Genomic DNA, 27,586 nt, shown 5'->3' with positions numbered 1-27,586 from the left:
CCGCCCGGGTTCGAAACCCGGTCTGCGCGGCCTGGAGGCCCGCCCAGGAGAGGTGTTTGAGTGTGTCCGCCCAACCTTCCTTTGCAGATGGCAAAACCGAGGCCCAAAGAGGATGTGCCCAGGGCCCCAAGTCTCCTTGCCCCCCCCCCACCAGTTCTCCTCTGTCCTAACCCCGGCGATCTACATCCAGAACGATGGATGGTACCTGTCCTGCATGAAGACATTAGAACAGAATTTTTTTTTTTAAGAGTTTATTTCTTTGTTTGACAGAGAGAGCACAAGCAGGGAGAGCGGCAGGCAGAGGCAGAGGGAGAAGCGGGCTTCCCACAGAGCGGGGAGCCCCAGGCGGGGCTCCACCCCAGGACTCTGCGGTCATGACCCCAGCCAAAGGCAGATGCTTAACTGACTGAGCCACCCAGGCGCCCCTAGGACAGAATATTTAAATTCAAGACTTCCCTGGCAATCTGACTTAGTTATGCCCGCTTGCTAACTGAGCCCTGGGATAAGACACGCTATGCTGCTCCCTGACCTCAGGACTTCAACCTCTGGGAATTGGCTATTCTAGCACTGTCCAGTAACATGCATTCACCCGGTTTCAGTAACTCCCGATTGAGCTCCCACTCAATTCTAGGATTTGAGGAAACTAGGAAACAAGACAGAAACAGCCCCAGGCTTCCAGGAGCATGTTATCAAACGAAAGATTCAGAGAAGTAAACTCACAGTAACACAAAACTGGGGCATTGCAAGGGGTTTTAAGGAGAGCATGAAAGCAGCTGGTGAGCCGGGACGAAGATGCAGCATAAGAGAACGGAACAGAAAGGGTAGACAGAGTGCAGATAAAACATGACTCCCAGAGGGCCCTAGCCAGCTGCATCCCAGGCAATCAGGAGCCGGGGATTGGAGACCCCACCCCTGCCGTGACATCACAGGGAAGTGGGGTGGAGACGAACAAAAAGGGGGTCCCCCGCCCTGGCTTTGGACTCTTGACAGCCCAGAGTGCCAAGGGCAGAGAGAGCCTGGGCACTGAGCAAGGGTTGCCTGACTTAGCAGGCTCTCCATTCCTCTAGCCCCCTCCAAGCTGTCCCCTCCAGGCTTTGATCTCTGTCTCCCTGTTCTGAGGACCTCCCCCTCCTGAGGCCACCACTGGGTCCCTTCTGAGTGGCCCCTGAGTGCTCTCTCAGCATGAACTGCATGTCAGATTTCTTCACCTACGAGACCACCAAGTCAGTGGTTGTGAAGAGCTGGACCATTGGGGTCATCAACCGGGCAGTCCAGCTTTTGATCATCTCCTACTTCGTCGGGTGAGTCCTGTGGCCTGTTGGGTCCTAGCAGGGGAGGGCTGCCGGGTGTCCCGTCAGTGTTGCTGTCCAGCTGCCTGACCCTCTCCTCTCTTCGAGGAAACAGTCTCTACCCTGGTGGAGTCCAAGGACTGGATTCTGCCACCCCCATCAGGGATCTGGTCCCCAGATTAGTTCCTTTCCCCAGTAAATCCTCTGGAGTCAGAGAGTGGTTTCTAGGCACACACCCCAAGGAGTGGAATTCTTGTCCTGGTGCCAGGCTCCACCAGGAGAGGTCCCAAGTGACCATCTCCCCTCTCCCTTCTTTCCTGCTCCCACCAGAGAACAAACCACCCTCACATCTTCCCAGTCTCCTCAGCCAAAGCTTTGGGGTCTCACAAAGATGAGGGAGCACAGGAAAGGGGAAGGGAAGGCACTAACATGAGGGAGACAGCATGGGTCGATCAGGTCATGGTGGGGTGGGAAGGAGAGAACTGGACTGCTTTGGAATGAGGGATTCCCCATCTGGCTTGAGGAGATGATGAAAGAATGGGGCGAGGGGAGAAGCCCTTGCTCTTGGAGGGTAGGACCAAGCAAGGTGTCTGCTCCTTGGGAGGGGGCGGGGAGACACACAGGCACAAATAACTCAAGGGAAGAGTTGCTTAGGGGAAGGTGGGTTTTCTGAACATGATCCAGGGTCCCTCCTCATGAACCCAGAAGCATTCCCCTTTGTCAGAAAGCATAAATTCTCTACTGCTACCCGACTTTATACCATATAACCCATCCTGGGAGCTGCTTAAGAGCCAGTGGTCCGAAAACCTCCTCTCAGCTCCCACCTTTAGAGGCATCCACCACCCCACCCCCCGCCACACACACACATATATGCACCAAGGGCCAGGGAGCAGACAATGGCTGGGGAGAAAACACAGGTTCCATCCTTCTTGTGGTCATTTACACACACCAGTGGGTACCAGAAATGACAGGCAGAAACCCCTAGAGGTTTTCTTTCCCGGTGTGCAGTCTCTAGTCTCACCCTGTTCCCTGAGACAATGGCTCTGTGTATGAGAAACAGCAAGCCACTGACAACAGTCATGAGTTAATTGAGTCAGTCAAAGAAGCCATCCGGTGTGCATGTGGGCTGGAGCTGCACGAGCGCAGGCCTCCTTGCCTGAAAGGTCAGAGGAGTGTGTGAGCGAGTGTGTGGAAGAGTGGGCAGGCGTGTGGATTAAGGGATTTTTTGCTTTGCGTGCTTTGTGGGAGCCAGTAGGACTCATTTCTGTGGCTGCTGCCGGCAAGGCTGTACGTCCAGTGCTCCTCTCAGGGATATTAGAGAAAGGAGTCCAGCTTCGGGGTAGGAAAACGGCCTTGAAGCTTACTTTCAACTTCGAGGTTTTGTGAGATATGATGTTTGCAAATGCTCCATGTCCACATCGGCAGAGGCTGGCTCAAAGTTGGTTCTTCAATGTTCCACGTTCACACGTGTATGCGATGCCGTCGCTCTTTATAGCCACTAGACAGTATGATGGTCCAGGTGAGTCCAAAAGCTGCCTCAGCACATTCCTGGCTCTGCTGGCTCCAGGCAGAAAGCTGATGGAGGGTAGACAGCTCCTGGACCAGCCTGCTCTACTCTCCCACTGCCCCTGTCTCTCCCTCATCGTGATATGATCTGATGCTCTGACCCTCAGTGCTGGAGCCTGGCCTGCAGAAACAAGCATGAGAGGCTCTTTGGCGTCTTGCTATCCAGCCCCATCCATCTCCCAGCCTGACAGCTCCCCATGGAGCAGCTCCTTCCAGTTACATCCATGCAGTCTGTGGCCCAGCCCCCCGGCCTGAGCCCCATCTGTGAGCACGTGAGCCCATGCACCATTAGGATTCCATGAACCCATTGTCTTTAATTTAGCAGAAATTTATAAAGCATTTCTTCATGCCAGGCATAGAACATGGGCAAAGCAGAGAGGGCCCTCAACCTCGTGGAGCTTACGATGCAAGAGACGGACGTTCATCAAACAATCTCCACAAACAAATGTAAAATTTCAACTGAGGCTCAAGACTTGAAGGAGAGGTGCACAGTGCTGGGAGAGCGGCTAGTATGGAGATTCTTGACCTGGTCCAGGAGCCAAGAGAAGGTTTTCTGGAGATAAAATGCCCAAGCCAAGATCGGAAGGTTGAGTGAGAGCAACCCAGGAGAAAAAGGGGAAGGAAGAGGGTTCAAGCCAGCTCTGCAAAGGGAAAGAGCCAGGCAAATGGGGACAAGAAAAGAAGGTCTCTATGGCTAGAGCAGAGGAAGCAAAGGCAAGGGTGGTTGTAAAATGGGGAGGGGTCACACCCAGCCAGACCCCAGACACCCTCAGAGCTTTTGTTTTTACACAGGGCCGATGGATGGGAAGTGTGTGTGTGTGTGTGTGTGTGTGTGTGTGTGTCTGGGGGCAGGGGCAGGGGCAGGGGGAGACAGACGATGAGATCTGAGTTGGGAAAATCGCTCTGGCTAATTCACCAAGGGACTGGAGCAGGTAGGAGGATGACCTGTTAACAGCACGGTGCAGTCATGTTGAGAGAGACAATGGTGGCCTGGACTCAGTAGAATGTGAAGGATTTTTAATGCTGTGATGTTAACAACTAACTAACGGTTGAGTCTCTTCCATAGTATCCCTGCGAGATAGACCAGATGCAGTCTTAGAAGGCCACATGTAAGAGGAGCCAACTGTTTCTCTTATGCATTTACCGCAACACAGCCGCTCATTGTCTCCACATGCGCTCTCACCCCTGCGCCAGCCTCTGCTGCCTGTCTAGAGTTGACACCACTTCATGCCTGGTGTCCCCTACCCACCCAGGTGCACAGAGAGGCCAGTGGTGTTTCTCCCATGGCTTTCTCAGGGCCCAGTGGCAATCCCCAGTCTCCCCTGTGGGATGGAACTTCCTAAGAGCCAGTCTCTTTGGGGGGTCCTATGGGGAGCTGCAGAGGACACAGGGGATCCTGGGGACTGAGTTTCCCTGAAGTGCTGGCTGTTGCACGGCCTGAGCTAGTTTGCAGAGCCTCCTGGAAGGAAGCCACCTCGCTGCAAACCGGCAGAGGGGCATTCCCACCCATCTGGTGTTCCATCATCAGAAGGACCTGTGGCAGCTGATGGTGCCTCGGACCCCTCACAGACCTGCCCTCCCCATCCCTTCCTCCCCCTGCAAGGCCTGATCCACAGACTCACTATTTGCACAGCTGGCCCGTGTGGTTCATAATAGTCAGCCTCATTTTGATTCTTTTTTGTAAGATTTTATTTATTTATTTGAGACTGGGGGTCAGAGAGAGAGAGAGCGGGGAGAGGACTAGAGGGAGAGGGACAGCAGACTCCACGCTGAGCACGGAGCCTGATGTGGGGCTCAATCCCACAACCCTGAGAGCACAACCTGAGCTGAAATCTAGAGTCAGATGCCCAACTGACAGAGCCACCTCAGGGCCTCAAGCCTCACTTTGACTCTTATGAAGAAGCTCGACAAATACAGTGCTTAAACAGGAGAGCTGTTCTAGTTTAAAGAGAAGGGCCTGGAATTCCACCTTCTCGGCCCACCACCCCATTGTTTCAGCCCAGGGTAGCACCCTGAGGCACCCCACGGGACACTAGGTGACGAGAGGATGGTGGGAAGACCTGTTGGAAACCCCGTCTTATAGGTGCAGAGAGGAGCACCACTCTTGTCTCCCCCACCACACCTCTCTGCAACCCCATGATGGGGAGAACGTGGAACAAGACCCTCTGGTCAGAAACCTCACTGTGACACTAACTAGGAGTGGGGCTTGGACAGGTCACCATTCGTCTCTAAGTCTCTAAGTATCTGGAAAATGGGTTTAGGAATGCCTCCCCCAGGGAGTTACAGCAAGGAGAAGATGTCAAGTGCCTTGCCTGAAATGGGAGACTCACTAATAGACGGCAACTATTATCATATCCTAGATTCCCCAGCACACCTCCCCCTTCCCCACCAGCCAGCTCACACCTTCCCAAGAGACCCCTCTCCTCCTGGCGCACACAGCACATACTCCCCACGCCCACTCCCCGGGCTCCTCCCTGACTCCATGGGGGTGGACAGAAGGGTGCCGGGACGTTGCTCTGGCCTCCTTCCTGCACATCCCACCTGCCAAGGAGCTGCCACCCGCCTTCCGCTCTATAAATAATAAACCAGGAACATGAGAAAAAAAATAAGTCAGAGCAGCCGAGTAAATGCCAAGAATTGAAGGCTTAGTCCTGCCCCATCTCCTCAGCCCTGGCCCCTAGAGACAGACTCAGCCCCTCTGTTCTGGAAATGAAGCATCCCCTTATTTTGAGCTGCACTGATGACGTCCTTGGGCCCCAAGGGGCCACGGAAATTCTTCCAGTTATTATTTAACTCAGAGAGAGAACTCTGATGTGGCCTCTCCTACCCCCGGCATAAGAAAGAGCCTTGAAGGAGGAGAAATGGGAGGAAAGAGATAGGTTAATTGTTCTTCGAGCCTTAGGCCCTTTCCTCCTAAGACTTTCCCAAGGCTGCAGATGTTCCCCTCGGGCCGGCAGGGCCAGCCGCACAGGGACCAGAATCCCCGTTCAGGATGTGAGGTGGTTCTGAGCAGTCTGCCTGGGTGGGAACCCACCTACCGGCTTGGCAAGTTAGCACAGCACTCTGCGCCTCTGTTTCCTTATCTGAAATATAAGGAGAACAACAAAGGAGTCTCACTGGGTCTCGATAAGGACCCAATGAACCCTTACCACACAGAGGACTCAAGTGGGATGTGTTGGTTACATGATAATAATCTGAACCCTGCTTCTCATCGGCAAATGTTCCTGGACTTTAAGGATGGGGTAAGGGGCCTTAAGAAACCGTGTCATTAGATCGCCACTCAGAGATGTGTCCATTCTGTGGCCAGGCACACTGAGGCTCCAGAGGGCATGTTTCAACTCCCACTCCGGACAGAGGTGCACTGAGCTGGGAGCAGGGAGATCTGGGTCCTCAGCCTCACTCCCTCCACTGCACAGGGCCCCTGGCCATGAGCTGGAAATACTCATTTGGACATAAGGTGGTGGATGAGATTTCTATGTGACCCAAACTTCTTATGAGACTTGGTGAAACCTCTCCTCTTCTAAAAAAGAAAGAAGTGCTGGGAAAGGAAAGCACACAGGGTCACAAACGTCCGCGCGTCCCCACAGGCGGGGTGTTCCTAAGAGCCTTCTACAAGCCTGTGCCCCCCTCCGAATGGTGCGTTCCCCAGGACACTGCCTGCTATGAGGCAGCAACAATAAAACAGGGGACAAGTTAGGAGCTGTCTGTCCGACACCCTTTCAGTCCCACTCCAGGGAGCTTTTGGAATTCAAACGCAGGAGGGAAGCCCCACGATGGGGATAACTCCCAGCCCTCTCACTGAAAACTGAACAAAGAGTCTCTTGCAAATATCAGCCTGTGTGCACATGAACATGATGGGCATGTGCCCATCCCACAGGTCACTGTGACCACCAGCATAACCCAGGAGCTGTTCCCCTCTATGGGGACCTCAGAGGTCATCCAGTCCAAACACCTCCCAACTGAATGCATCTCCTTGAGTCTTCCCAGGCATGTGGAGCTCACCACCTCCCACAGCAGTCCGCTCTCGGACAACTTTCTGGGGTTAGAAAACTCCTGAGCTTGAAGTCCCAACTCCCTCCTTATGAAGTCCTCAGGTCAGCTTCCCAGGATAGCACGGCCCCAGCTCTGTGTTCTCTGCACTACACAGTCTCTGGTTCCTTCCTTCCACTCATCCTCAACCTTGTGCCTCCCTGGTTAGCAGGCAGAAAATGACCCTTGTCCAGCATTTCCAAAAGCACACTCCCCGATTCTAGAAGAGGTCACCAGTGTTTCTCCAAAACTAAGAGTGTGTGCGGCATGTTCTGAACTCATTTGATGACCTTTTCTCGTCTGTACAATGGGGACAGCACCAGCAGCTGCCTGCCAGCGTGCTGTCTGGAACGGGTAGGACTGGTCAGGGGCTGGAAGCCTGCTATGGAGGCGGAGAGTGGCTGGAGCCTTGAGGGCTGTGATGAGAAAGGCAGGCCCCGCACAGAACTGCAAAGGGAAGAGTTGCCTGCAGGCTCTTCTTGCTGCTGGGGGAGGCTGCCCTAGTCCAGGGAGGGAGGTGGGGGTGGAAGGAAGAAAAGAGGCCCTCCCAGATTCTGGCCGAGGGAAGAAGGCAATACAGGTAAATGTCCACTGGGTGGCAGCACGCTCCAAGGAATAAGATTTGTAGCCTCTGCCTCCTACCTGCCCGGGAAAGGCTCAGCCCCTCCCTTCCTCCTCCACCCTTCTCATCTGGCGCCTGCACAGAGGGAGATTTCTCCAACCACCCAGCTCCCAAATGCCTTCACCGACTTGTTTACTGAACACCTACTATGTGCCGGCACTTAGGATATATCCATGAACAAAGACTGGGATGCTCTGGGTCAGAGGCTTAAGACCCTCTGCTCCTTCTCTTTCCAGTTGTCTGCCAAAGAGGTGGCCTCCCAGTCAGCGGGAATGATGATGCATTGGCAAAGGGGTGATGTCGCCCTCGAGGGGGTGAAAATTTGTTCTTGAGGGGTTAAAAAAAATCTTACTCTTCTTATGTGTAAAACACAAATAAATACACATACAGCACGTAAGCTGATATCTATACTATTAAAATTTCAGTTGGGGGTGGGGGAGGTAGGGAAAAAGTCTGCAAATGGTCCTGAAGCAGGAAAAGGGAAAGATGGGAACATATCACTCTAAGCCAACCCAGGGCAAGGTCTCTCCCCTCCAGCACAGGCCTTCCCCAGGCCAGACACCCCATGTTAGGGAAGGAAACTTTTCCCAGCCTCTGTCTGATGGGCCTAGACCCTCCTCTCTTGCTCTCCCCCTATTCTCCTGCCCAGGTGGGTTTTCTTGCACGAGAAGGCTTACCAAGTGCGGGACACGGCCATTGAGTCCTCAGTCGTCACCAAGGTGAAGGGCTTTGGACGCTATGCCAACAGAGTCATGGACGTGTCTGATTATGTGACCCCACCCCAGGTATGGTCCCCCTATCCCAGGGCTATGTATGGATGTCCAATGATGGGGCAATGCAAGGAGTGTGTCGATGGGATCCCCAAACCAGTGGTATCAGTGATCAGTGAAACCCCTCCCCAGCGGCCGGGGGGAGGGCCGCCCTCCAGAGTGCAGCACTAGGCATCAGGACAGTGGGGTCCTTCTCAGGCTCTGCCATACTCATCCTGTGATCAACACAACACACAGAGGAGCAGGAGAAGCTAGGTGGGTGGTTGGACTTGACTTGAGCCCACCTTTGCCCTTTATTAGCCCTGTGACCTTGGCCAGATCTCTTGCCCCCCCACCTTAGTTTCCCCACCTGTAGAATGGGGATATCAGCAGTACCCACCTCATAGATCGGTACTGGTGCATTTTTTTCTCTCCCTTCTCCTACCAAGGGCACCTCTGTCTTTGTCATCATCACCAAGATGATAGTCACTGAAAACCAGATGCAAGGATTCTGCCCAGAGGTGAGGGGTGGGAGGGGTGGGAGGGAGGCTGGATGAAGCAGGGCAAGAAGAAACCACTGGGGGTGGGGAGCGATGGTAGGGAGGAGCGTGAGTGCACATAGAGGTTGGAGTTCCAGCCTTGGAGCTGTGTCTCAAGACCTTCGCCTTCCAAAGGCCCCTGGTTACCGGGAAGCACTGGGAGCCAAAGGGCTCATCCAGGGCCAGCACAGGGTCCCACACCCACCTGCAGACCTGTCTCCCCACAGAGCGAGGAGAAGTACCGCTGTGTATCAGACAGCCAGTGTGGGCCTCAGCGGTTCCCGGGCGGGGGTGAGTGCAGCCCTTCTCCACCCCCTCACAGCCCCAGCGTGTTAGTGGGACCCTGGAAGGTAGCATAGCCCCCATGGAGGACAGAGAGTGGGAGCTGGCCTGTTCCTTGTCATTCTTCCAGCACTTACGGCGCTCACTGTGTGCCAGACATGGGGGGCTGCCCCTGGAGAAGTTCGTAGCCCAGGGATGGTGGTGACAGACAGGCGTGCAGGAGGGAGCAAGTGCTGTCATGGGGGAACCATGGGCACTGGGGAAGGGAGAGGGATTGGCTCTAGGTAGGGGGACCCCACATGGCTTCCTAGAGTCAGTGACGTTCTAGACGGGCCCTGAAGGATCACAAGAAGCTGGCAGGATAGAAGGGCTTTTAAAAGGACATTGTAGGCAGAAAGAGCAGCTGCAGCAAAGACTTGGAGGCCAGGAGGCGCACACTGTGCCCAAGGAACAAGAACAGGGCCCTTGGGGTGGCTGGGCCTGGAGGCTGTCACCTCCCTTTGGCTTGGTCTAGGGATTGGGAGGAGCAAAAGGCGAGAGAGGGTTCCTGTACCATAGGTCCACCTCCCCTGCCCTCCCTGTTTGTCCCCTCCCCTGCGGGGTCCCCAAACAGGGGGTGGTCCCTGATGAGGGGTGCGGCGGGGATGAGGGAGAAGCAAAGGGCCAGGCAGGCCCCCAGCATATGTGGCTCCCCCTCCCAGGTATCCTCACGGGCCGCTGCGTGAACTACAGCTCTGTGCTCCGGACCTGTGAGATCCAGGGCTGGTGCCCCACCGAGGTGGACACAGTGGAAATGTGAGGACCCTACCCCAGCTCTCCTTTGCCAATAGGGAGAGCTCTGCATCTCTGAGCCTGCAGAGGGTCTCAGAGGTACCCCTAGTAGTGTCCACTCCTGGACTGGGAAGTGGCCTCAGGATGGCACCTTTCCCCACCTCACCTGCCACTCCCCTCCCCCTGGCCCTCAGGCCCCAGAGAGGCCATGACCAGGTGCCTGGTGGGAAACATCCACCAGGAAAGGTGGTCCCTGGGGCAAAAGCACTATGTTTCTTTTCCCTTTCCTCGTCCCCAAAAGCTAAGACCCCCCTTGTTCTCCCCCACAGGCCTGTCATGATGGAAGCCGAGAACTTCACTATTTTCATCAAGAACAGCATTCGTTTCCCCCTCTTCAACTTTGAGAAGTGAGTCCCAGCTCCCTCCCTAAAGAAGAAAGCGGGGCACCCACCCTACCCCCAGCTCAGTTTCAGAGGGCGGAGAATCCTGTCCACATGGTTCCCCACACTTGCTCACCCTCTGCCCATCTCCCTGGGGCTCCTATTCCCAATCTCCCACCTGGCCTTGACCTCCAAGTATTAGGTGGGTTCTGGGGCCAACCTCTCAGCCAGTCTCCTGCCTTGGGGCCTGGAACCCACAGAAGGGAGTTCTGCTGGAGGCAGGTGAGGCACAAGTTCAGCCTGGGCCTGGATCCCGGATACCTCCAAAGGTCGGGGCCGGGGGCTTTCTTTTTTCCTCCCACATCCAGCCCAAGCGGGGGTGTCCCTTTGCCACTAGTTAGTTAGGAGTTCATTGACTCCTTCACGCGCAAGTCCTCGGTGGGCGTCAGGCATGGGCAAAGCACAATGCCAGGCACCACGGAGGTGCTGAGAGAACTCGGTCGTGACCCTTGCCCCCTGGGACCCCCAGCCTAGGAGCTGGGGGTATTAGATACCAACACACTCAACCCTGACATGGAGAGAGGGGGATAGAAGTTGCGGGGAAGATGCAGGAACAGTGGTGACAGAGCCCGCGAGGGTCCCAGACATCGGGTCCCAGAGCGCGCTGCCTGGGCCGGGAAGGCTAGAGACCCGTGCGCGCCCGTCTGCGCGCCAGCCCTGGTCCGCTTCTCTCCTCCGCAGGGGCAACCTCCTTCCCAACCTGACAGCCAGCGACATGAAGACGTGCCGCTTCCACCCTGACAAGGACCCCTTCTGCCCCATCTTGCGGGTGGGGGATGTGGTCAAGTTTGCAGGGCAGGATTTTGCCAAACTGGCCAGCACGGTGAGGACCTAACGGAGGACGGGGCGGGGGGACCCCTTTGGCAGGCGGAGGGTGGAAATACCCGGACGACGGCGCAGCGGCCGGGCATCAGCGCCACCTAGTGGAAGCACTCGAGACCTGCAACTGGCTCTGGGCCTCTCCGTGTGCTCCCGCCCCTGTCCCGAGGGCCTTGCCTCCCTCACCCTTCCCGCCAAGCCTGGTCTCCCATTCCCACCGTCACGCTTGACCTTAGAGCTCTGAAAAAGCCCATACAATGGGAAAGTGGATCCTGGATTGCTGCTAAGGAGCGCAGGACAAAAGCAGGATCTAGAGCCCCAAAGGTCCACACCCTTGACTGTCGCATGTTGTTTACTAAGGAATGTCTGCCAAATCGCTTCCCCTCCACCTAGAGAATGGGAAGAACCACGCGTCTGTGTGTCACGACCCCCAGCCACCACCCTGGCAGGCGGTGGAGACAGCCCTTCGTCCTCATAGTTGGCCCCTTCCCACAGGGTGGAGTCCTCGGCATTAAGATCGGCTGGGTGTGCGACCTGGACAGGGCCTGGGACCAGTGCATCCCCAAATACTCCTTCACCCGGCTCGACGGCGTTTCTGAGAAGAGCAGCGTCTCCCCAGGCTACAACTTCAGGTAATCCCCGGTTTCCTGGGGCCTTGGGAGGAGGAGGCAGGAGCTGTCCTGAAAAGTCACACCTCCAGCAGCCGTGCAATGCTTATCGGGAAGAAAAGGCCCCACGCACCCCCATCAGGTGTTGGCTCAAAGTCAGGAAGTGCTTTCTAACTGTCACCACCGGGAGACGGATAGGCCAGGTCCACAGGCAGGGCACGTGACCAAGGTCTCCCAGTAGAGCCTGGGCTGTGATTCTGGGCTTTTCTTAGCTCTGGCTCGAAAGCGGTCATGTGCCCAAGGAACGCCCCAGCAGCCCTTCTCCGGTACCTGCATTATCTAAGGTTTCTTGATCCACAAAGCAAGGGCTATAGTGGGATCAGTTTAGAAGATGGAAAGTTCCTCTTTCTGTTCATAACCAGGAAGTTCCATCAAGTCACAAATCACAACTACCATGGTCATGAGTGCTTCCACGCCGTTCCAAGCAAGAGCTCAAGCCGGTCTTTCAATATCATCTAGTTTCGATCCCCAATAGCCTTGAGCCATAAGGAATTTCCCCTGACGGCCCCTCCCATCACCCTTGTTTTGAAGAAAAGGAAGAGAAAATCCAGGGTTAACTGTCTGGAACCAGCTGAAGCTGACCAGCCCTTGACCTTCTCCCATCCCAATGTCCCCTGCCTAGGAAACGGCAATAGGATCGTGATCTTGAGGATCCTATCGGCCAAGGTGTGAAAAGCTTCAGCCCTCTGTTCTGTTTTGCCCTCGATTTTCCAAGACCCTGAGATTTCTGGGAGGGCTTTGATGACGTACAACGGTGCTCTACACTAAACAGGGGACCTTGGGTAAATAGGCAGGGATCAGGGGAAAAAAGCACATGTAAGAATATGTTTCAGTTACACATTCAAAGAATTGTTACTCGAACTTTCTAGGTGGTGGTGGTGTTTTCCGATAGAATGGCAGACGTAAGCAAAAAAATAATCATTTCACCTTTTTCTTACCTTTATTTGTAGTTCTAAAAGTACATCTAAAACTATGTCCCATTACACTTTCTATTTAATAGTTTAAAATATATATGTATAGTCTCCGGAGAGGAGAATTTTTTAAAATTTGAAAGTGCTTTCATAATCAACTCCAAACTTTAAAAAACCATAGGAAACAACACATATTTTAAAGTAGGTTAAAAATACTGTTCGGCTCCCTGGCAGAAATTGGCATATTTACTCAGTGGGTACATCACAGAGAAATCAATACAAAGGATATTTGTATGGTGTCTTAAAATAACAACATATTAATAAAATTCTCAGGATCTCAAATGCAAAGTTTTCATCTTCATAACTTCCCTGTGGCCAGTGGGAATTCTTCAATTTCCCAAATAACTTACTTGGCAAGAGAGCCTAGGAAGAATGTTAACTACGATGAAGCCCCCAACTACGGGTGCCACACAGATTTAGAAGAAGCTCTTTGATCTAAAGAAGCTACGGTGTGGGGTCCTCCACCTCCAGTTCTCAATCTTGTGTTTCAGCTGCGCCTCACCCCCGACTCCCCTTCCCGGAGCCCCCTCCCTCCCACCCCACACAGCAAAATGCAAGGTGGACTTGGTCCTAAACTAGCTAAGGCTGTATTTGGGCAGACAGATCCGAGGATCCCTGAGCCTAACCCCCAGGGGCTCATGGGAAGCTGTCCGAGAGGTGTGGACCCAGATAACCAACCCCTTCACCAAAGACCCCCAGGCCAAAGCAGGAAGGGGCAAAGCTGCTCATCTTGACTCCCCCTGTAGTCTAAAAGAATTTCCAGAGCGCTGGCATGGGGGGCTGTCTGGCAGCCGTGACGAGAAGAGGGCTCCTCCCAAGCCCCCTCAGGTCCCTCCCCGGGGTGCCTACCCACCACTCTCACATTGCCTTCAAGCCACTGGCACCGCATGGAGCCCCAAGGCTGAGCTAAGTGCCCACGTTGGGGAGGCCACAGAGGTCACAGTCAGGTTTGGCACTGCTCTGTCTGATAACGGTAGAACTTCAGACCCCACAAATCTCCTGATCTGTGGGCACCATACTCATCACCCTGGGCGCCGAGGGTTTCATGTGCTTTGACATGTTGTTCCTTACCCGCTCTGTGAAGCAGATGCCACAATCCCCCATTTCACAGACGAGAAAACAAAGACTTGGCGGAATGAAACAAGTTTCCCCAAGTCACACAGCCAGTAGGCGTGGGAGCCTGGACACAAACACATTTTCCTGGATGATTTCCATGTAGCCAGGAAGGCTAGGGACATTCACATTTGTGAATCCTCAAAAAAAAAAAAAAGCCCATTTGGTTGATACTTTCATTGCTTAAAAACGAAGGACCTGAGGTCCACAGAGGCCAGAGGACTAGCAGCCGCTGGAGGCACAATTCAGGGTCTGGCTTTCTGTCCGCCAAACAAATTTGTCTGCTGCTCCTTCTCTAACAGAGGCCAGAGTTTTTCAAAAGTCCTACTGTTGCCATTTGCTCTGGAGGAAATGCAGTCATTCAGCCAAGAGTCAGCCTTGTTTTAATCTGCACATTCAGGCAAGAGGCAGTAGAGATTCTCATTTCCATCACTAATTACTTCTGCAGCTCCTTTCCAAATGCCCCCCCCCCTTGCTTCTTACAGCTCTTGGCCTGGAGGATCAGAGATTTAGAGAATTTGCAGCCACTGAGGACCCCTGGGGTATCCCTAGGCTGAGGTGACCGTTTCACCACTGAGGAAGCAGAAAGGTCAGAGGGGATGTGACTTGCCCAAGGTTACGAGGGTATCCTGAGGAGCCTTCGAGGTCATTTGTCCCAGCTCTAGCTACATCAGTCTCACTGTGACATGGCCCCAGACATGGGGCCCCCTTCACAAGATGGCCAGTCCCTCACTGACAGCTCCAGTGATTGGAAAGGTGACTTTGTGTTGAGTCAGAATGTGAGTCGCTTCAACTTCCACCCGGATTACCTGGTGCCATCCACCTAAATTAATCTTTATTTGTGTGATCTCCTGAAACTGCCATCTGTGCCTCCCTGAAACTTGGTGGAAACGTTTTGTTTTTACTCCTCTATCTATTCCGGAGGGCTAACTCTCCAGGAGCCACTTTAATTCGGTACTTTTCCGAAGCCTCCTTCCAAGCACATTGAGAGTGTGGCATGGGTGGGTCCGTCCAGATTAGTAGTGAGCAAAGGACAGCATTTCTGAAAGATAAGAACGGGCGAGAGTCACCGGGACCCCAGGGGCAGGGGGTGTAGACAAGGGCCAGGTTCTCGCCTCACAGGGAGGCCCTCCATTCGCTGGAGCAGGATTTTAACCAGGGACCAACCTCCCCCAAGGTGCCGGGATCAGGCAGTGGTGCATGTGAATGCAAGTATTGTGTCTTTGAGCGAGCGGGTGTGTTAGGGGACGAATGTGAGTCTGTGGGTGAGTGTGTAAGTGCGGCGTGTGCCTGAGAGGGGAGTGTGTGTGTGTGTGTGTGTGTGCGCGTGTGTGTGTGAGGGTGTTGGTGAATGTATTTGAGAGCGCTTGCGTATATGGGGGGAGATGGTACAAAGACAGATTAAAAATACTGTAGCAGTCGGGGTCCCAGCAGGAAACAGATGGCACATGCAGAATGGGTAATGTGAGGAGAGTTTAATAAGGGGACTGTTTCAAAGGTGTGGGCAGGGTGCAGGGAAACCATGAAGGATAGCGCAGGGCCTGGGACCAGCGACGGGACACAGGTGACTGTCCAGGTCTGAAGGGCAGAGGGCAGGAAGCAGTTCCTAGAACCCGAAGACACGCTGTGGGGACAGGAGCTGTGACTCGGCCAAGCCACCAGCAGAGGCAGCCTGGGGCAGGGTGGGGAAGGCTGGCATGTGGGCCGGGGATTTCCTTCATGAACACTCAGAGGTCTCTAACCCTTATATCCCCCGGGTGAATTCATGAACCAAATGCCCACTAAGATGCAGATATCCATCCACATGAGCAGTTTTGCAGGCATTTTCTTTGCTTTAAAAAAGCCAACTTATTTCTACAAGTAAGATATAAAAACATCCTCAGAGTAATAAATCCAAGCGATCCTGATACAAAGGAGGGATGATGTGGAGACTCCCTTTCCTTCCTCCAGTCTCTCTCCCCTTATAGGAAGTTAACATCTTGGACAGTCTGGCGGGCTTCCCTCCGGTGCTTTTTCTCTGCGTTTATGGGGCTTAAAACTCCGGGACTCTGAAGATCTTTAAAAGCCCATCCCCAGACCTCAGATTGGAAGCCCCTAGAGTTAGGTTTGCAAAGCCTTTCGCGCCTATTTTGACAGGATTCACAGCTCACGCCCACGCCCCCGTAGTAGGCTCGGGAAGACAGAGACGTGCCCAGGATTCCACAGCTTAAGAAGAGGGACACCGGGACTCAAACCCAGGGACCCGATCGATCTGTAGCCGTTGCTTCCGGCATACCTTCCACCGTCACATCGTTTGCAAGCAAGCGGGAGAGACAGGCCCAGCCATGATGGCGGGAACGACAGGGCAGAAGCAAAAACGGTGCATTTAGCGACATCAGATCCACGTTTCTCCTCCGAGCCCTCCGAACCAAGGCGGCTTCGCTACGAAAAGGCAAGGCAGCTCTGGATTTCCTGTCTTGGTGTCTGGGACAAAAAACACTCGTTCAGCTGCTAGATGTTCCTCATGCTGGAGGTGTTTCTAGTGACGGTTTCGTGTTGGAAATGTACCCACAGCAGCTTTCCTGGAGCTTGGAAATTTGGCGTCTTCTCTGCTTCCGTGTAGAAACGTGCAGATCAGCAAGATCTTAGGCCAATTGAATGAGACGGAATCGAAAGTGCGCCCTTGGCTTTGAGCATTCTTTCTGCAATCTGGATTTTTCTCCTTCCAAAAGCCATAGAATATGTGTTTTTAAAAGCAGCCACTTTCCATCATCTCCACAGAGACTCTCGAAGGCCCCTGTGACGGGGGTAGATTTTGCCTGCCTTCGCCATGATCCGTTTTCCTCTTTGTTTAGTTTCGAGTGGGAGGAGAGGCCATCAGAGCGATCCCGAATTTATACAGCCTTTTATAATTTTCAGGTCTAGCCTGGCCCCACGACAACCAACTCTATTGGTAGGAAACAGTGGCTAACCCTCATCGAACATGTCCCCGTGAGCCAGGCAGGTGCTCTTTGTGGATTATCTCATCGACTCCAAAGAGAAAGAATTTTATAGCTGGAAACCTAATATTCAGAGGTTTCATTATCTGCCCACGACCGCACAGCAAATAGTGCTGGCCTGGAATTTCCAATTCCTGCAGCCTCCAAGCCTGTGCTGGTAACCACGAGTACCCTATAGGACCGGTATGGTTATCCCCATTTTACAGACAAGGAAACTGAGGCCAAAGAGGTTACTCCCAGGAACAAAAATTAGCCATCTGGCGCTCAGCTACCTCTTTCAGCTCCATGTCCATTGATCCTTCCCTGCCTCATTCAAGATGAACTAATAGCAATATTTACAAAAAGATCAACCACCAGTCATTGCTTAAGTGTCTGCCCCTGGAGCTGAAGAGGTTCCCAGGACGTGCGTAAGTAAATATGGCTCGGGGTCTTCTCTAAGGGAAGGCGTCCCAGCCTGCTCCAAGGATGTTGCCCCACCCCCACGCAGTGAGTCTGCCAGGAGATATTTTCCTATCAGTATAAAATCAACTGTAAAAGTCTATTTCAGCTGGCAAAATCACTTCTCACCAGGCAAAAGCTTCGCGGAGAACACCACTTCCTTCACTCAGACAACTCAAATTCCAGGCCCAAGTTTTCCCTCGCGAGTCCGACCCAGATCCTGCAAGTTTGTTGCTATTTTTCCTGTAACAGTTACGTGTCCTTGCTTTAGGAAGGAATTTCCATCACTCTATGGGATCGTTTCTAAACAGATGTCTGAGAGCTTCCAAGGGGTTCGTACATCGTGATAAAAACCTTCTCCCTTCAGCAAACGTTTATCGACTGCCGACTACTGCAAATGTCAGCCCAGCATGGAGAAGCGCTCCTGTGGGCCAGAGCCACCCAAGGCTGAAATTGGGCTGCTCCGACAGGCAGCGAGTTTCCTCTCTCTGGGGGGGTCCAGGCAGCAGCAGCGAACCTCTTGTGGCTAACGAGGGGAGGGCTCTGAAGACGCCTTCCGATGCCAGATTCCATCAGGCTTTGTGGCTGATTCAAACACGATGGAGAACAGTTCCTATGACCACGTGGAAATGATAAACCTGGACCCAAGAACAAAATATTTATACGAAAAACATTTCGTGCTGGAGCAAGCCGAGAAAAATTTATTATTCATCTTAAGATGAAGCAAAAGTGAAGCAGAGAGAGCCCAGGCTGCGGGGCAGAGGCTGCGTCTCAGGCCTTGCCGCACATGCTCAGTGTGATTTTCAGCAACTCTCAGCCCCTCCGTGGGCCTCAGTTTCCTCCTCTGTGAAATGGGCTGTTTCGAGGTGATAAGTTCCCTTCGAGCTCTGAAAGTCTGAATGAGTGCATGTGGTTGTCTGGGGAAGGCGCTGACAACGGCCGCTGACGCGTGCGCTCTTATTTATAGACCTGTCATGTCCTAACGTAGCTTCCACACTGCCCGGGCGCAAGCACATCTGACAAGTGATTTATTACGGTAATTGATGTTTGTACTTCCTCATTCTTTATCTGTTGCTGCTCAGGGGCCCAAAGAACACGTGTGTGCGCATGCGCGCGCGCGTGTGCACACACACACACGCAAACACAAGTGTCTCAGCCTTGTCAGGCTTCCGCTTGTTGGATTCTGGGCTGTGTTGGGCTTGTCCTGTCTGGTCTCAGCACAGGTGTCTCTGGGAGGGTCCCCATGGGCGTGCCCTTCTCTCCGCGGGGGTTTGTGAAGCAACTCACCCAACAAGGGAGCTGAGACACTCAGAGCCTAACGGAGCAGGAAGACACCCCCAGTCCCGCAGCCCCAGCAGGAGGAATGGGAGCCCGGCCGAGAGCTGGGGTCCCTGACAGGAGACACAGTGGGCCGCATACCCACCATCTTCCCGCCCTCGGGCTCCTCCAGTGCCCGCATTCCCCAAGGCCCCCATTAACCAGAGAGGAAGGGAGGCAGGTCAGCCGTGGAGAGTGGTGGGCACACCAGGGGCTGTCTGGCTTCCTTCCACCGCTGCCGGCAGCCCAGCCCGCGGCAGCTCAGCTGTTTTCCCAGGCATCAGCTCTCGCCTGCTCACGGAGGCCGCCCTCAAGTCTCCTTCTGGCTCATCTCTCGGGAGAGTGGCAGGGGTGAGCATTGACGTTCAGATCCCACCTAGGCCGCTGGCAGGTCCAGGAGCCTTTAGAGCCACCAGCCAGGGCTTCTCTCCAGCCTGAGGAACACCATATGACATGCACCAAAAGCTCTGAGCTTCACAGCCAGCAGCTCATGGAATCCTCCGTCATAAGCCCGCCACTCTCGCTAGTACCCCCATTTCACATCTGGGGAGACTGAGGCTCAGGCAGACGAAGGACTTTCCCTCGGCTTCCATGAGCTAATTCGGAGCCACGGTTCAAGCCCCAGGACTGTCTCATTCCAAAGCCCCTCCACCAACAGCTGCACCACCGAGCGGTCGATGTGAGGCCTGACTGAAGGAACAGGTGTGCGAGCCTCCAGCCTAGCGCTCAGCATGGGGTAAGCGTGGCCCGCAGATTATCTCTCTGCTCTGCCTGCCCCAATTCCCCTCCCCAGATCCCATCCAGCCACCTGCCCGATCTGAATGTTTTCTGCCTGATGCTTCCACCTTACAAGGGCTCCACCTGAAGAATGGGAGAATTTAGAGAAGGAGGAAGCCCGGAGGCCGATGTTGGTGCTAAACTCTTTCTGGGAGATGTCAGGAATCCACTGCTGCCTTCAGAAAGCGGTTACCCTGCCCGTTACTGCCCCCAGGGAGGCCCTCGGGCAAAGGCAGTGAGATCTGGCGCACAGTCAGTGGTGCAAACTGTAGAGTGCAGTCTGCTGCAGGTACCGAGCAAGAGGCCTGGGCCCCGCAGGGGCAGGAAAGGTAACACGGGCTTCCGCAGGGGCAGGAAAGGTAACACGGGCCCACACTGATAAAGGGCTCTGGAGAAAAAGGAAACAAAGGAAGCACCTGATTCACCGTGTTTGCCCATTTCTGTGGTGTAAATACATCCCCCAGGTCAATTTCAAGCTACAGGCATGAGGTCACGGAATGTGGAACTGGGACGCGATGCAGGCAGTGGCTCTACCGCCCCGAGCAGGTGGACCAGCCTTGTCCACCCGTCCCTGTCTTCCAGCCCACCAAGCTCTTGCAGCTTCTTCAGGGACACCATGTCCTTTCCCAGGATAGGGCTCGTGGGCCCCGCAGCCTGGAAAGCGGCCCCCACCTCTGGCCTCCTCACCTTTCAACCCTCCATCCCTCAGGCCTCGGTTCCAACGGCGCTTTACAGGAAGGCTTCCTGACTCACAGCCTCGGTCAGATGGTCGTCAGTACATGTGCTCTTCGAACGGTGCTCTGTCCTCTCCGGCCCTGACGTCAGACTTTAGCTATTATGGGGGTGTCTTGTTATTAATATTTCTCTCCCTCGGATGAGAGCAGACCTGGCCAAGGTGTCAGTGGGGCCTAGCACAGTGCCTGGCATAGGGTAGGTGTGCTCTGAGTACCCGCTGGGCCCTGGTGGATGAGTAGGAGTTTGCAAGGCAGGAAGGGAAGGAGAGGGGAACAGCATGGGCCCAGGCAAGAAGTCCGTGTCCACAGGGTGTGTTCAGGAAACCCGAGAAAGCAGGCGGTGTGGTGTGGCAGGCACTTCTTGTCAAAAGGCAGGGAAGGGGGACTGGGTCGGGCTGGGTGTCGGTGGTGTCGTTCTCACCAACCACGTTTCTCAGCCAAGAAAACCAAGCTGGAGAGGTAGGAATCGGGGGATTTAGAAGTCAGGGCTGGCCAGGGTGTCCTTCCGCCCATGCCCTTTTCAGGGGATCCTTCCCACACTCCATGGCTCTAATGTTCTCCTCTGAGCCAAGGACACTAGGCGTCGAGACCCGCCTTGCCAATCCAAAAGGGCTCCCAGCTGGAGAACTGAAAGAAATCAGCCACGACCTAACAGAAATCAGGCAAAAAAAAAAACAGTCTAGAATGCTGGCTCACAGTGTGAACTCTGACACTGGACTCCCTGAATTTGAATCCCAGGTTCAGTACTGACTGTTGGGTTTGCAGACCTTAGACAAATTGCTTAATCTGTGTTATCCTGGTTCCTCATCTGTGGAATGGGAAGAGATGGTAAGTGTAAAAAGCACTTGGTACAGTGCTGGGCACATAGTAGGTGCTCAGTGTGCGCCTTCCCTCCCTGAGCACTGTTCTTCCTCCTCCCTCCTTCCCAGGAGAACCAGTCCCTGCCAACCCTCCTGTGAGGGTGGGTGGTTGGTGAGATAATGATCTTATCATACTTATTGCCTCTTGGAAGGCAGGTGCTGGAGAAAAACCAAGTCCGCTTTGGTTTTTCTCCCTGTTCCTTCACATTCCTCCCCAAGATAAATTTAGCCAGCCTTCGCTTTGAACGCAGCGCCCAGGGTGCTGACTTTTTGTTCTCTGAGTCGATGTGAGAGCATTCTTCATGGCTGCAGCCCCAGGCTGGAATGCAGACTTCGGGAGCACAGTCCTAGCCCCTGCCCTGCCCCAAACACCTGTGACAGTCTCACCACCACCCCCCGACCCTCCCGGTCCCCGAGGACATCGGGTGCCACATCTCCCAGACAGGGAACCTGAGTTCTCCAGTGACGTGAACAGAACACAGAATACAGAAGGGCTTGGAGATCTGGCTCCTTCCCAGCCACCCGGAGCTCAGAGGCAGCACGTTCAGGGTTAAGAGCAGAGCCTGGAATCCAGCTCCGGCCAGTTACCTTCTCCTCCCTCTCCCCACCTGTAGAATGGGTCCCCCTGCTGGTGCAGCCCGACCCACTCCATTCTGCTGGGTCTGGGAATCCCTCTGCTGCTGCCACCCAGACCACAACCTACCACGGCTTTAAAGTCGGCCCAGCCCCTCACCTCTCCCCTTGTCCTCCAGCTCTTCGGTTCTTTGGCTTAGGTAGTTGGGCTTCCTTTGGTCTCCTTCCTGGGGCCCGTTTTTACTCTGGGACTCCGTCTCAAGAAGATCATCCTGCCTTCTCTGCCTCCACTTTGGCTGCAAAGTCTACAGGACACACCTTCCCAGGTCAGGCTCCCCGGGGGACACTTTCCCTCACTGACGAGCTTTCAGGCTTACTCTTCAGCCCAGGACAGCAGGAGCACCATGTGGGCACACAGGCTCCAGCCATGCCCAGGCACAGGCAGCCCGGACTCCCTCCTGACCCAGTTAAACTCTTCTTCCGTTCTGGCCCTGTGATGGCCTGTGGATGCCTCCCACTGCGGAGCCCACCGGGAACCAGAGGGCAGGGAGCTTGATGGAGGCAGGGTCTGCAGACCAGGCTCCCAGGCCCTGCGGAGAAGGGCGGGCAGAGAATGGGTGTGGAGGGACAGCCAGAACACCAGGATTGCGACAGTGCCTGTCTTAAAGAGTGGGGCTTGGTGTTTAGCCCTCTCACTAACAGACCCATGGAGGGGTGCATGAGCACCACCATGTCATAGACATGAACAGTGATACTGTTCCGAGTCACATGAAAGGGGTGGGACCAGGGTTTCGACTCCTTTCTTCCTGGCTGCAGAGTTCTGCTCAGCCAGAGCAGACAGTGGCTGACATTGTATGCGTTTCGATGACTCTCCTCCAAAATGACCTTGCTCCCATGCTGTGACCCCTCTGCTGTCTGTGCCCTTGAGCTGAGCATCTCCCTCTCCCTGCCCGAATGCAAATAGCCCTGGGAGGGCTGTCACAGTCATGGACACCTGCGGGGAAGGAGACTCCTCTCTCTGTGGGAGAGGCCTGGGAATCTGGGCATCATCAGAAACACTGAAGGGGAGACAGCTGGCACCAAATAAGAGCCATGTCAACCCCCACAGAGTTATGGGGCTTTCTGAGCCCCTTCACCCCATCATCTCACTTAACCCTTGCCGTGCTTCTGGGATCCTGGCGTCAGGAGCCGTGTCGCTGCTGCAGGTCCATTGTAGTCCCAAGACATTACACTTTGCTGATTAGTCTAGAGTTTTGCCTATGATGGGCAGGGCCGTAGGGGGCTTCAGACAGCACCATTTGCACTCTTAGTGCTTGTGAAGCCACAGGCAGTCCCTTCCCCACCCCTTCCCCGGGCATCTTCAGAGTGAGGTGCTCATGCCCCCACTTTGAAGATGATCATCCTTACCCGTCACCTGCACGGTTTCTGGCACCCAGCAGCCCAGGCAGAGAAGGGGTAGAGGATATAATCTCGGGCAACTCTAGCTTTAGTCTCAGCCACTGGGTGACCCTGGACTAGTCTCTTAACCTCCTCAGAGCCTTACTTGAAAAATAAAGCAATCACATCCCTATCCCACAAGGCTTTGAAAAACCGCTCTATAAATGTATTTCTTCAGCAATAATAACAGCCAACAGCAGCAAGCATTCCCTGGGTGCTCACTGTGTTCCAGGCACTGTTCTAGACCCCTGGGGCATGTGCTTTCACTCAATTCTCACAGCACCCCTGTGAAGCAGGACTTCCATATTATTCCCAATCATAAAAGTGGAAACTGAATCTCAGAGAGGTTAAGTTACTGGCCCAGGGTTGCACAACTGGTAAGTGGCAGAGCCAGGCTTTGAACCCAAGTAGGCTGAGAAGCCTGCGGGGAGGGGAGCATCTGCAGTGAGTTAAGCCCAGGGATAACCAAACAAATAAAACCGAAGAAGCCTGGAGTCCAGCAAGACTCAGACTTTTGCACACACTGGAAACATCTAGGGAAATTACTAAAAGGCAGAGTCCTGGGCCCCATGCACCGAGATGCAGGCGGGGCTGGGAAGCTGCCTTGGCTGTGCAGAGGGTCAGCTAACCACACAGGGAGGACCGTGGCTGGTGTCCAGCAAACCACTGGTAAGATGCTCAGTGAGTGAGAGCTGTAGGCTCCAGAGGACCCCGAAGCTTCAGGGAGGAGCCCACGGTGGGACCCACCTTCCACCTCTGGTTTCCAGGTTTGCCAAGTACTACAAGATGGAGAATGGCAGTGAGTACCGCACACTCCTCAAGGCTTTCGGCATCCGCTTTGACGTGCTGGTGTATGGGAATGTGAGTCCTTGGGCCGGGTAGATGGGGGGAGGACAGGGAAGGAAACCCAGACCAGTCTTGGGCCCTCAAGACCCTCCTCCCGGGGGAGGGTGGGGGGCAAGGTCCTGCCACTGACCAGCTCTGAGAGCCTCCGTGAGTCACATCTGTAGTCTCTTCACTGCTACGGTCGAGGGTTGGGGCCTCCTGGTCGACCAAGAGCCCTCCGCTCCACCATCTCTCCGGCTGGGAGTCCTCCTTCAGCCTCAAGCCTCAGGACCTCATGCTGGGCTCTCTGCCCACACACCTTGGTCTTTCCGCTTGCAGGCTGGCAAGTTTAACATCATCCCCACCATCATCAGCTCTGTGGCTGCCTTCACCTCCGTGGGAGTGGTGAGTTCAGCCCCTTCAGCCTCAGACAGGAGGCCCGTCAAGGTGGGGCTCCAGCTGGGGGTCGGGGTGGGGGAGTGGCCCAGGTAGGATGCCCTGCTTCTGCCTAGAATGGAAAGTCCGACCTCTGGCCAGGTGCCTCAGTCTCCCTCATCGCCTCCCTGCTGGAACACCTCCAGTCACAGGGAGCTCACTACCTCCCGCAGCAGCCTCCCTGACTGCGGGAGTCTCCACCTGGTACCAAGTTCCTGCTCCCTCACCATGAAGGTGCAGGAGGAGACTCCAGGGTTCCACAGACCAAAGGAACCGAACCCTGCTCCCGGGGACTTCTACCCCCTCACCCTCTGCTTCTCCCACCAAGTCCTCTCTCTGCCTCTTGGTCTGTGATCACGGCCAAGAGCTGAGAGGTGGGTGATGAAGGCATCCTGCAAAGCCCCGGGACGTTTTTCCAAGTGGAAACATCAGTCAGGTGTCTTTGGAGGACTCGCCCACCCTTGGCCTGCTGTCTGCCTGAGGGCAGTCCTCCCCACTGCCCAGCCGCTCGGTGGCCGCTAGAGCCTGCTGCTTCCTGCCGCCCTGAGCCAGCCCTGCCTCTCCTCCAGGGGACTGTCCTCTGTGACATCATCCTGCTCAACTTCCTCAAGGGGGCAGACCAGTACAAAGCCAAGAAGTTTGAGGAGGTGAGCTGGAGGGGAGAGGTGTGGGGGGGGCGCGTGAGAGGTAGAGGGACAGGGCAGGGACTAGGTGGGCACCCCTAGACCCCAGGGACTCTCGGTGGCTCCCCCTTCTGGGGGCTTCTTAAGGGGGTTCATGAGGTCTCAGCGCAAATTGGGGGTCCCGAAGAGAGGGAGTTGGCCAAGAATGAGCCCTCGGGGCGGTCTGTGGGTCACCACTGCTGACGGCCCGATCCACTCACTGTCCCCTCTCCATTTCTGGGGCAGGGCAAATTCTGCCGTGGGTTAGCTCAGGTTTCGGTTGGCCCATGAGGTTCGTGGTTGTTCAGACTGTTGGGATCACACCGTCTTGCTGGAGCTCCCTGATAATGGGACCCTGAGCCTCCACTGCCACGTCTGCCAAGCTGAGTCCCGTGGCAGGGGGCGTCTTGCCCACAGTTGTAGCACGGTAACACCAGCCCTTCCGCCTGCAGGTGGACGAGACGACGCTGAAGGTCACTGCCTCGGCCCCCCCAGAGAGCTCCAGCGACCAGGGCACCGAGGAGAAGCAGTCCACAGATTCGGGGGCCTACTCCATTGGCCACTAAGGCCTCTGCCAGGGCCCCAAGCTCACCCATGGGCTCCAGGCCTCCCGATAGGGCACCCCACCTGGGCGAGGAGGGATGGGAAGGGGAGGGGCTCTCATTTCTGCTGCTCACCTCAGGAAGCCAGGCTGGACCCAGGTGTCTGGGCCTCCCGGTGTTCTGGCAGACAGGGAGGGCCCCCTGCTAAGACCTCCATCTCCCTTCACCCCTTGCCTTGCCCCTGTCTGCCTCCCACGACCCCCGGGGCAGCAGCCCCTGAGTCGTCCCCCTTCTGAAGAGTAGAGAGCGTAATAGTAATAGCCAGTGGCCACAAGGCGTGGCCAAATGCCAGGCAGCGTCACACACGCATTATCTCATTTAACCCTTAGAGTAATCCTATGAGGTAGTTATTAGTTTCCCTGTTTTGAAGATACACTGAGGCCCGGAGAGACTGAGTCATTTGCCCAAGGCCACACAGCCAAGAAGCAAGAGGACCGGGATTTGAACCTAGATCTAACTCCATCACAAGAGAAGGGTGAACTCCCAGGGGGTGTCCGCCCCTTGCTGCTTCAGCCTCCCCCATGGTGACCAGGATTAGGTTTCGCTTAATGAAGAGTGAGCCCCATGCTTTCAGCAGGAACTCAGGCCCCGGTGTAGGGAAGACCAGTTGGACAGTGATGCGGGTGGATCTGACGTGGGTGGATCCCCAGTTCAGAAGGAAACAGGAGGCATGACTTAGCTCTGTACCCAGCCAGGGGTCTCTCTCTGGGACCCCCACATTCTCCCACACATCTGGGCACCCGCCCCCAGCAGTGGAATTAGGCTCCACCCTAGGGTGGGGCATGATTCCCAGACCCAGGCCCTTGTCTCAGCTGGCCGTGCTCCTTTATGACGCTGGTGAACCGGCTCCAGTGAGGCCCGAGGCCCTGTGAGCAGCTGGCCAGCCAGGCCACCCCCCTACAGGGTCCTAATGGGTGGTCAGCCTTCAAAGGCTAGAACCTCTCTTGTCCCCCTCCCCTGTTTACAGATGAGCAAACTGAGGCCAGAGAGGGGAAATGACTTGGGTCACACAGTTAGTGGCCAAACGAGAACCCTGGTATCCTGGCAAGAACAAGGGGCCAGAGAGGCCACTGGGGGATCCTCTAGTCCACTCACACCTCTGTCAGCCTGGCGCCCCGTCCCCTTGCTGGGCTCTCCCCCTGTGAGAGGCAGAGCTCAGGAGCAGACCCAGGTCTTCGGAAGCCTGAAGCATATACAATTTGGGGCATCATCTCAAAATAATACCAAATTAGGTATTAGAAGGGGCTCATGCATGAGGGCGGCCCTGAAGGACGAGTTTCATTAGCCCCACAGTCCATCACCTCTGGAAAAGTTGGAGTGTGGGCATGACCATGTGGCCTGAGCTGCAAGGATTTGCCAGTAGATGGAGGGCTGCTCCCTCTGCAGAAGGTGCAGGGAGATGGCGGGGAGGGGCAGGGGCAGCTTTGGGAGTCATTTGGAAGGGGCTAGTTTGGGAGCAGTGAGCACTTGCAAAGGCCTGACCCCAGTGATTCCCCGCTCCGGGGAAGAAGGGGTCAGATTCCATCACGGGAGGCCCATCACCCCTTCCCCGCTCAGCCTTTGCCCCCACCGCATCCTCAGGCTGGTGGGATCACACCTCCCCAGGGGTGTCCTCGGGCACCAGGCAATGTCCAGAGATCTGACCAGCAGAGACATCAGTGGAGGCCGCGTTCTGCACCCGGGAGACCCACAGGCATCCCAGCAGGAATCGCAGGCATGTTCCCTGCAGAGGAGACCAAGGCAACCGTGTCCTCTTCCTCCGGACGGGTGTGGTCCTCCCGCGAGTGCGGCAGCCACTCCGCCTGGCCCCCCAGCACGTGTGTGAACTCCGGACAGCGAGCCTGCCGTGCAAGCCACAGGAACCTGAGCCACAGCCTCCGGGTGCCGGATTGGCTGGGCCCTGCCTCAGCGCGGCAGACTCGGCACGGTCACCAGTGCAACCACACGCCAACCCTGCTGGGGTTGCTGGGGCTTGTCACTAATCCTACTGGATAGAAAAAGAAATCTGGAGTCCGTGGAAGTTTGAACTGGAGCGCATACTCACTCCTAGCAGTCATTGTGTCTGTAACTCAGCATAAAAGCTAACATTT

The 27,586-nt window shown here is 55.1% G+C and overlaps 1 protein-coding gene across 1 annotated transcript; it reads left to right on the top strand.

The window, feature by feature from the left end:
- Nucleotides 1-1,182: 1,182 nt before the first annotated feature.
- P2RX3 (purinergic receptor P2X 3) lies at nucleotides 1,183-27,586 on the top strand (the record flags this gene model as incomplete). The annotated part of the gene is made up of 12 exons (XM_080816521.1): nucleotides 1,183-1,301; nucleotides 8,156-8,291; nucleotides 8,705-8,776; nucleotides 9,022-9,085; nucleotides 9,778-9,871; nucleotides 10,177-10,254; nucleotides 10,969-11,110; nucleotides 11,602-11,738; nucleotides 23,740-23,833; nucleotides 24,137-24,202; nucleotides 24,802-24,879; nucleotides 25,347-27,586. 12 exons carry the CDS (start codon nucleotides 1,183-1,185, stop codon nucleotides 25,458-25,460), a joined length of 1,194 nt encoding a protein of 397 aa, XP_080672647.1. The 3' UTR covers nucleotides 25,461-27,586.

The sequence above is a fragment of the Martes martes genome, assembly GCF_963455335.1.
Source record: "Martes martes genome assembly, chromosome: 10".
NCBI classification, from domain to species: Eukaryota; Metazoa; Chordata; class Mammalia; order Carnivora; family Mustelidae; genus Martes; species Martes martes.
This window is presented reverse-complemented; position numbering and strand designations above follow the sequence as displayed.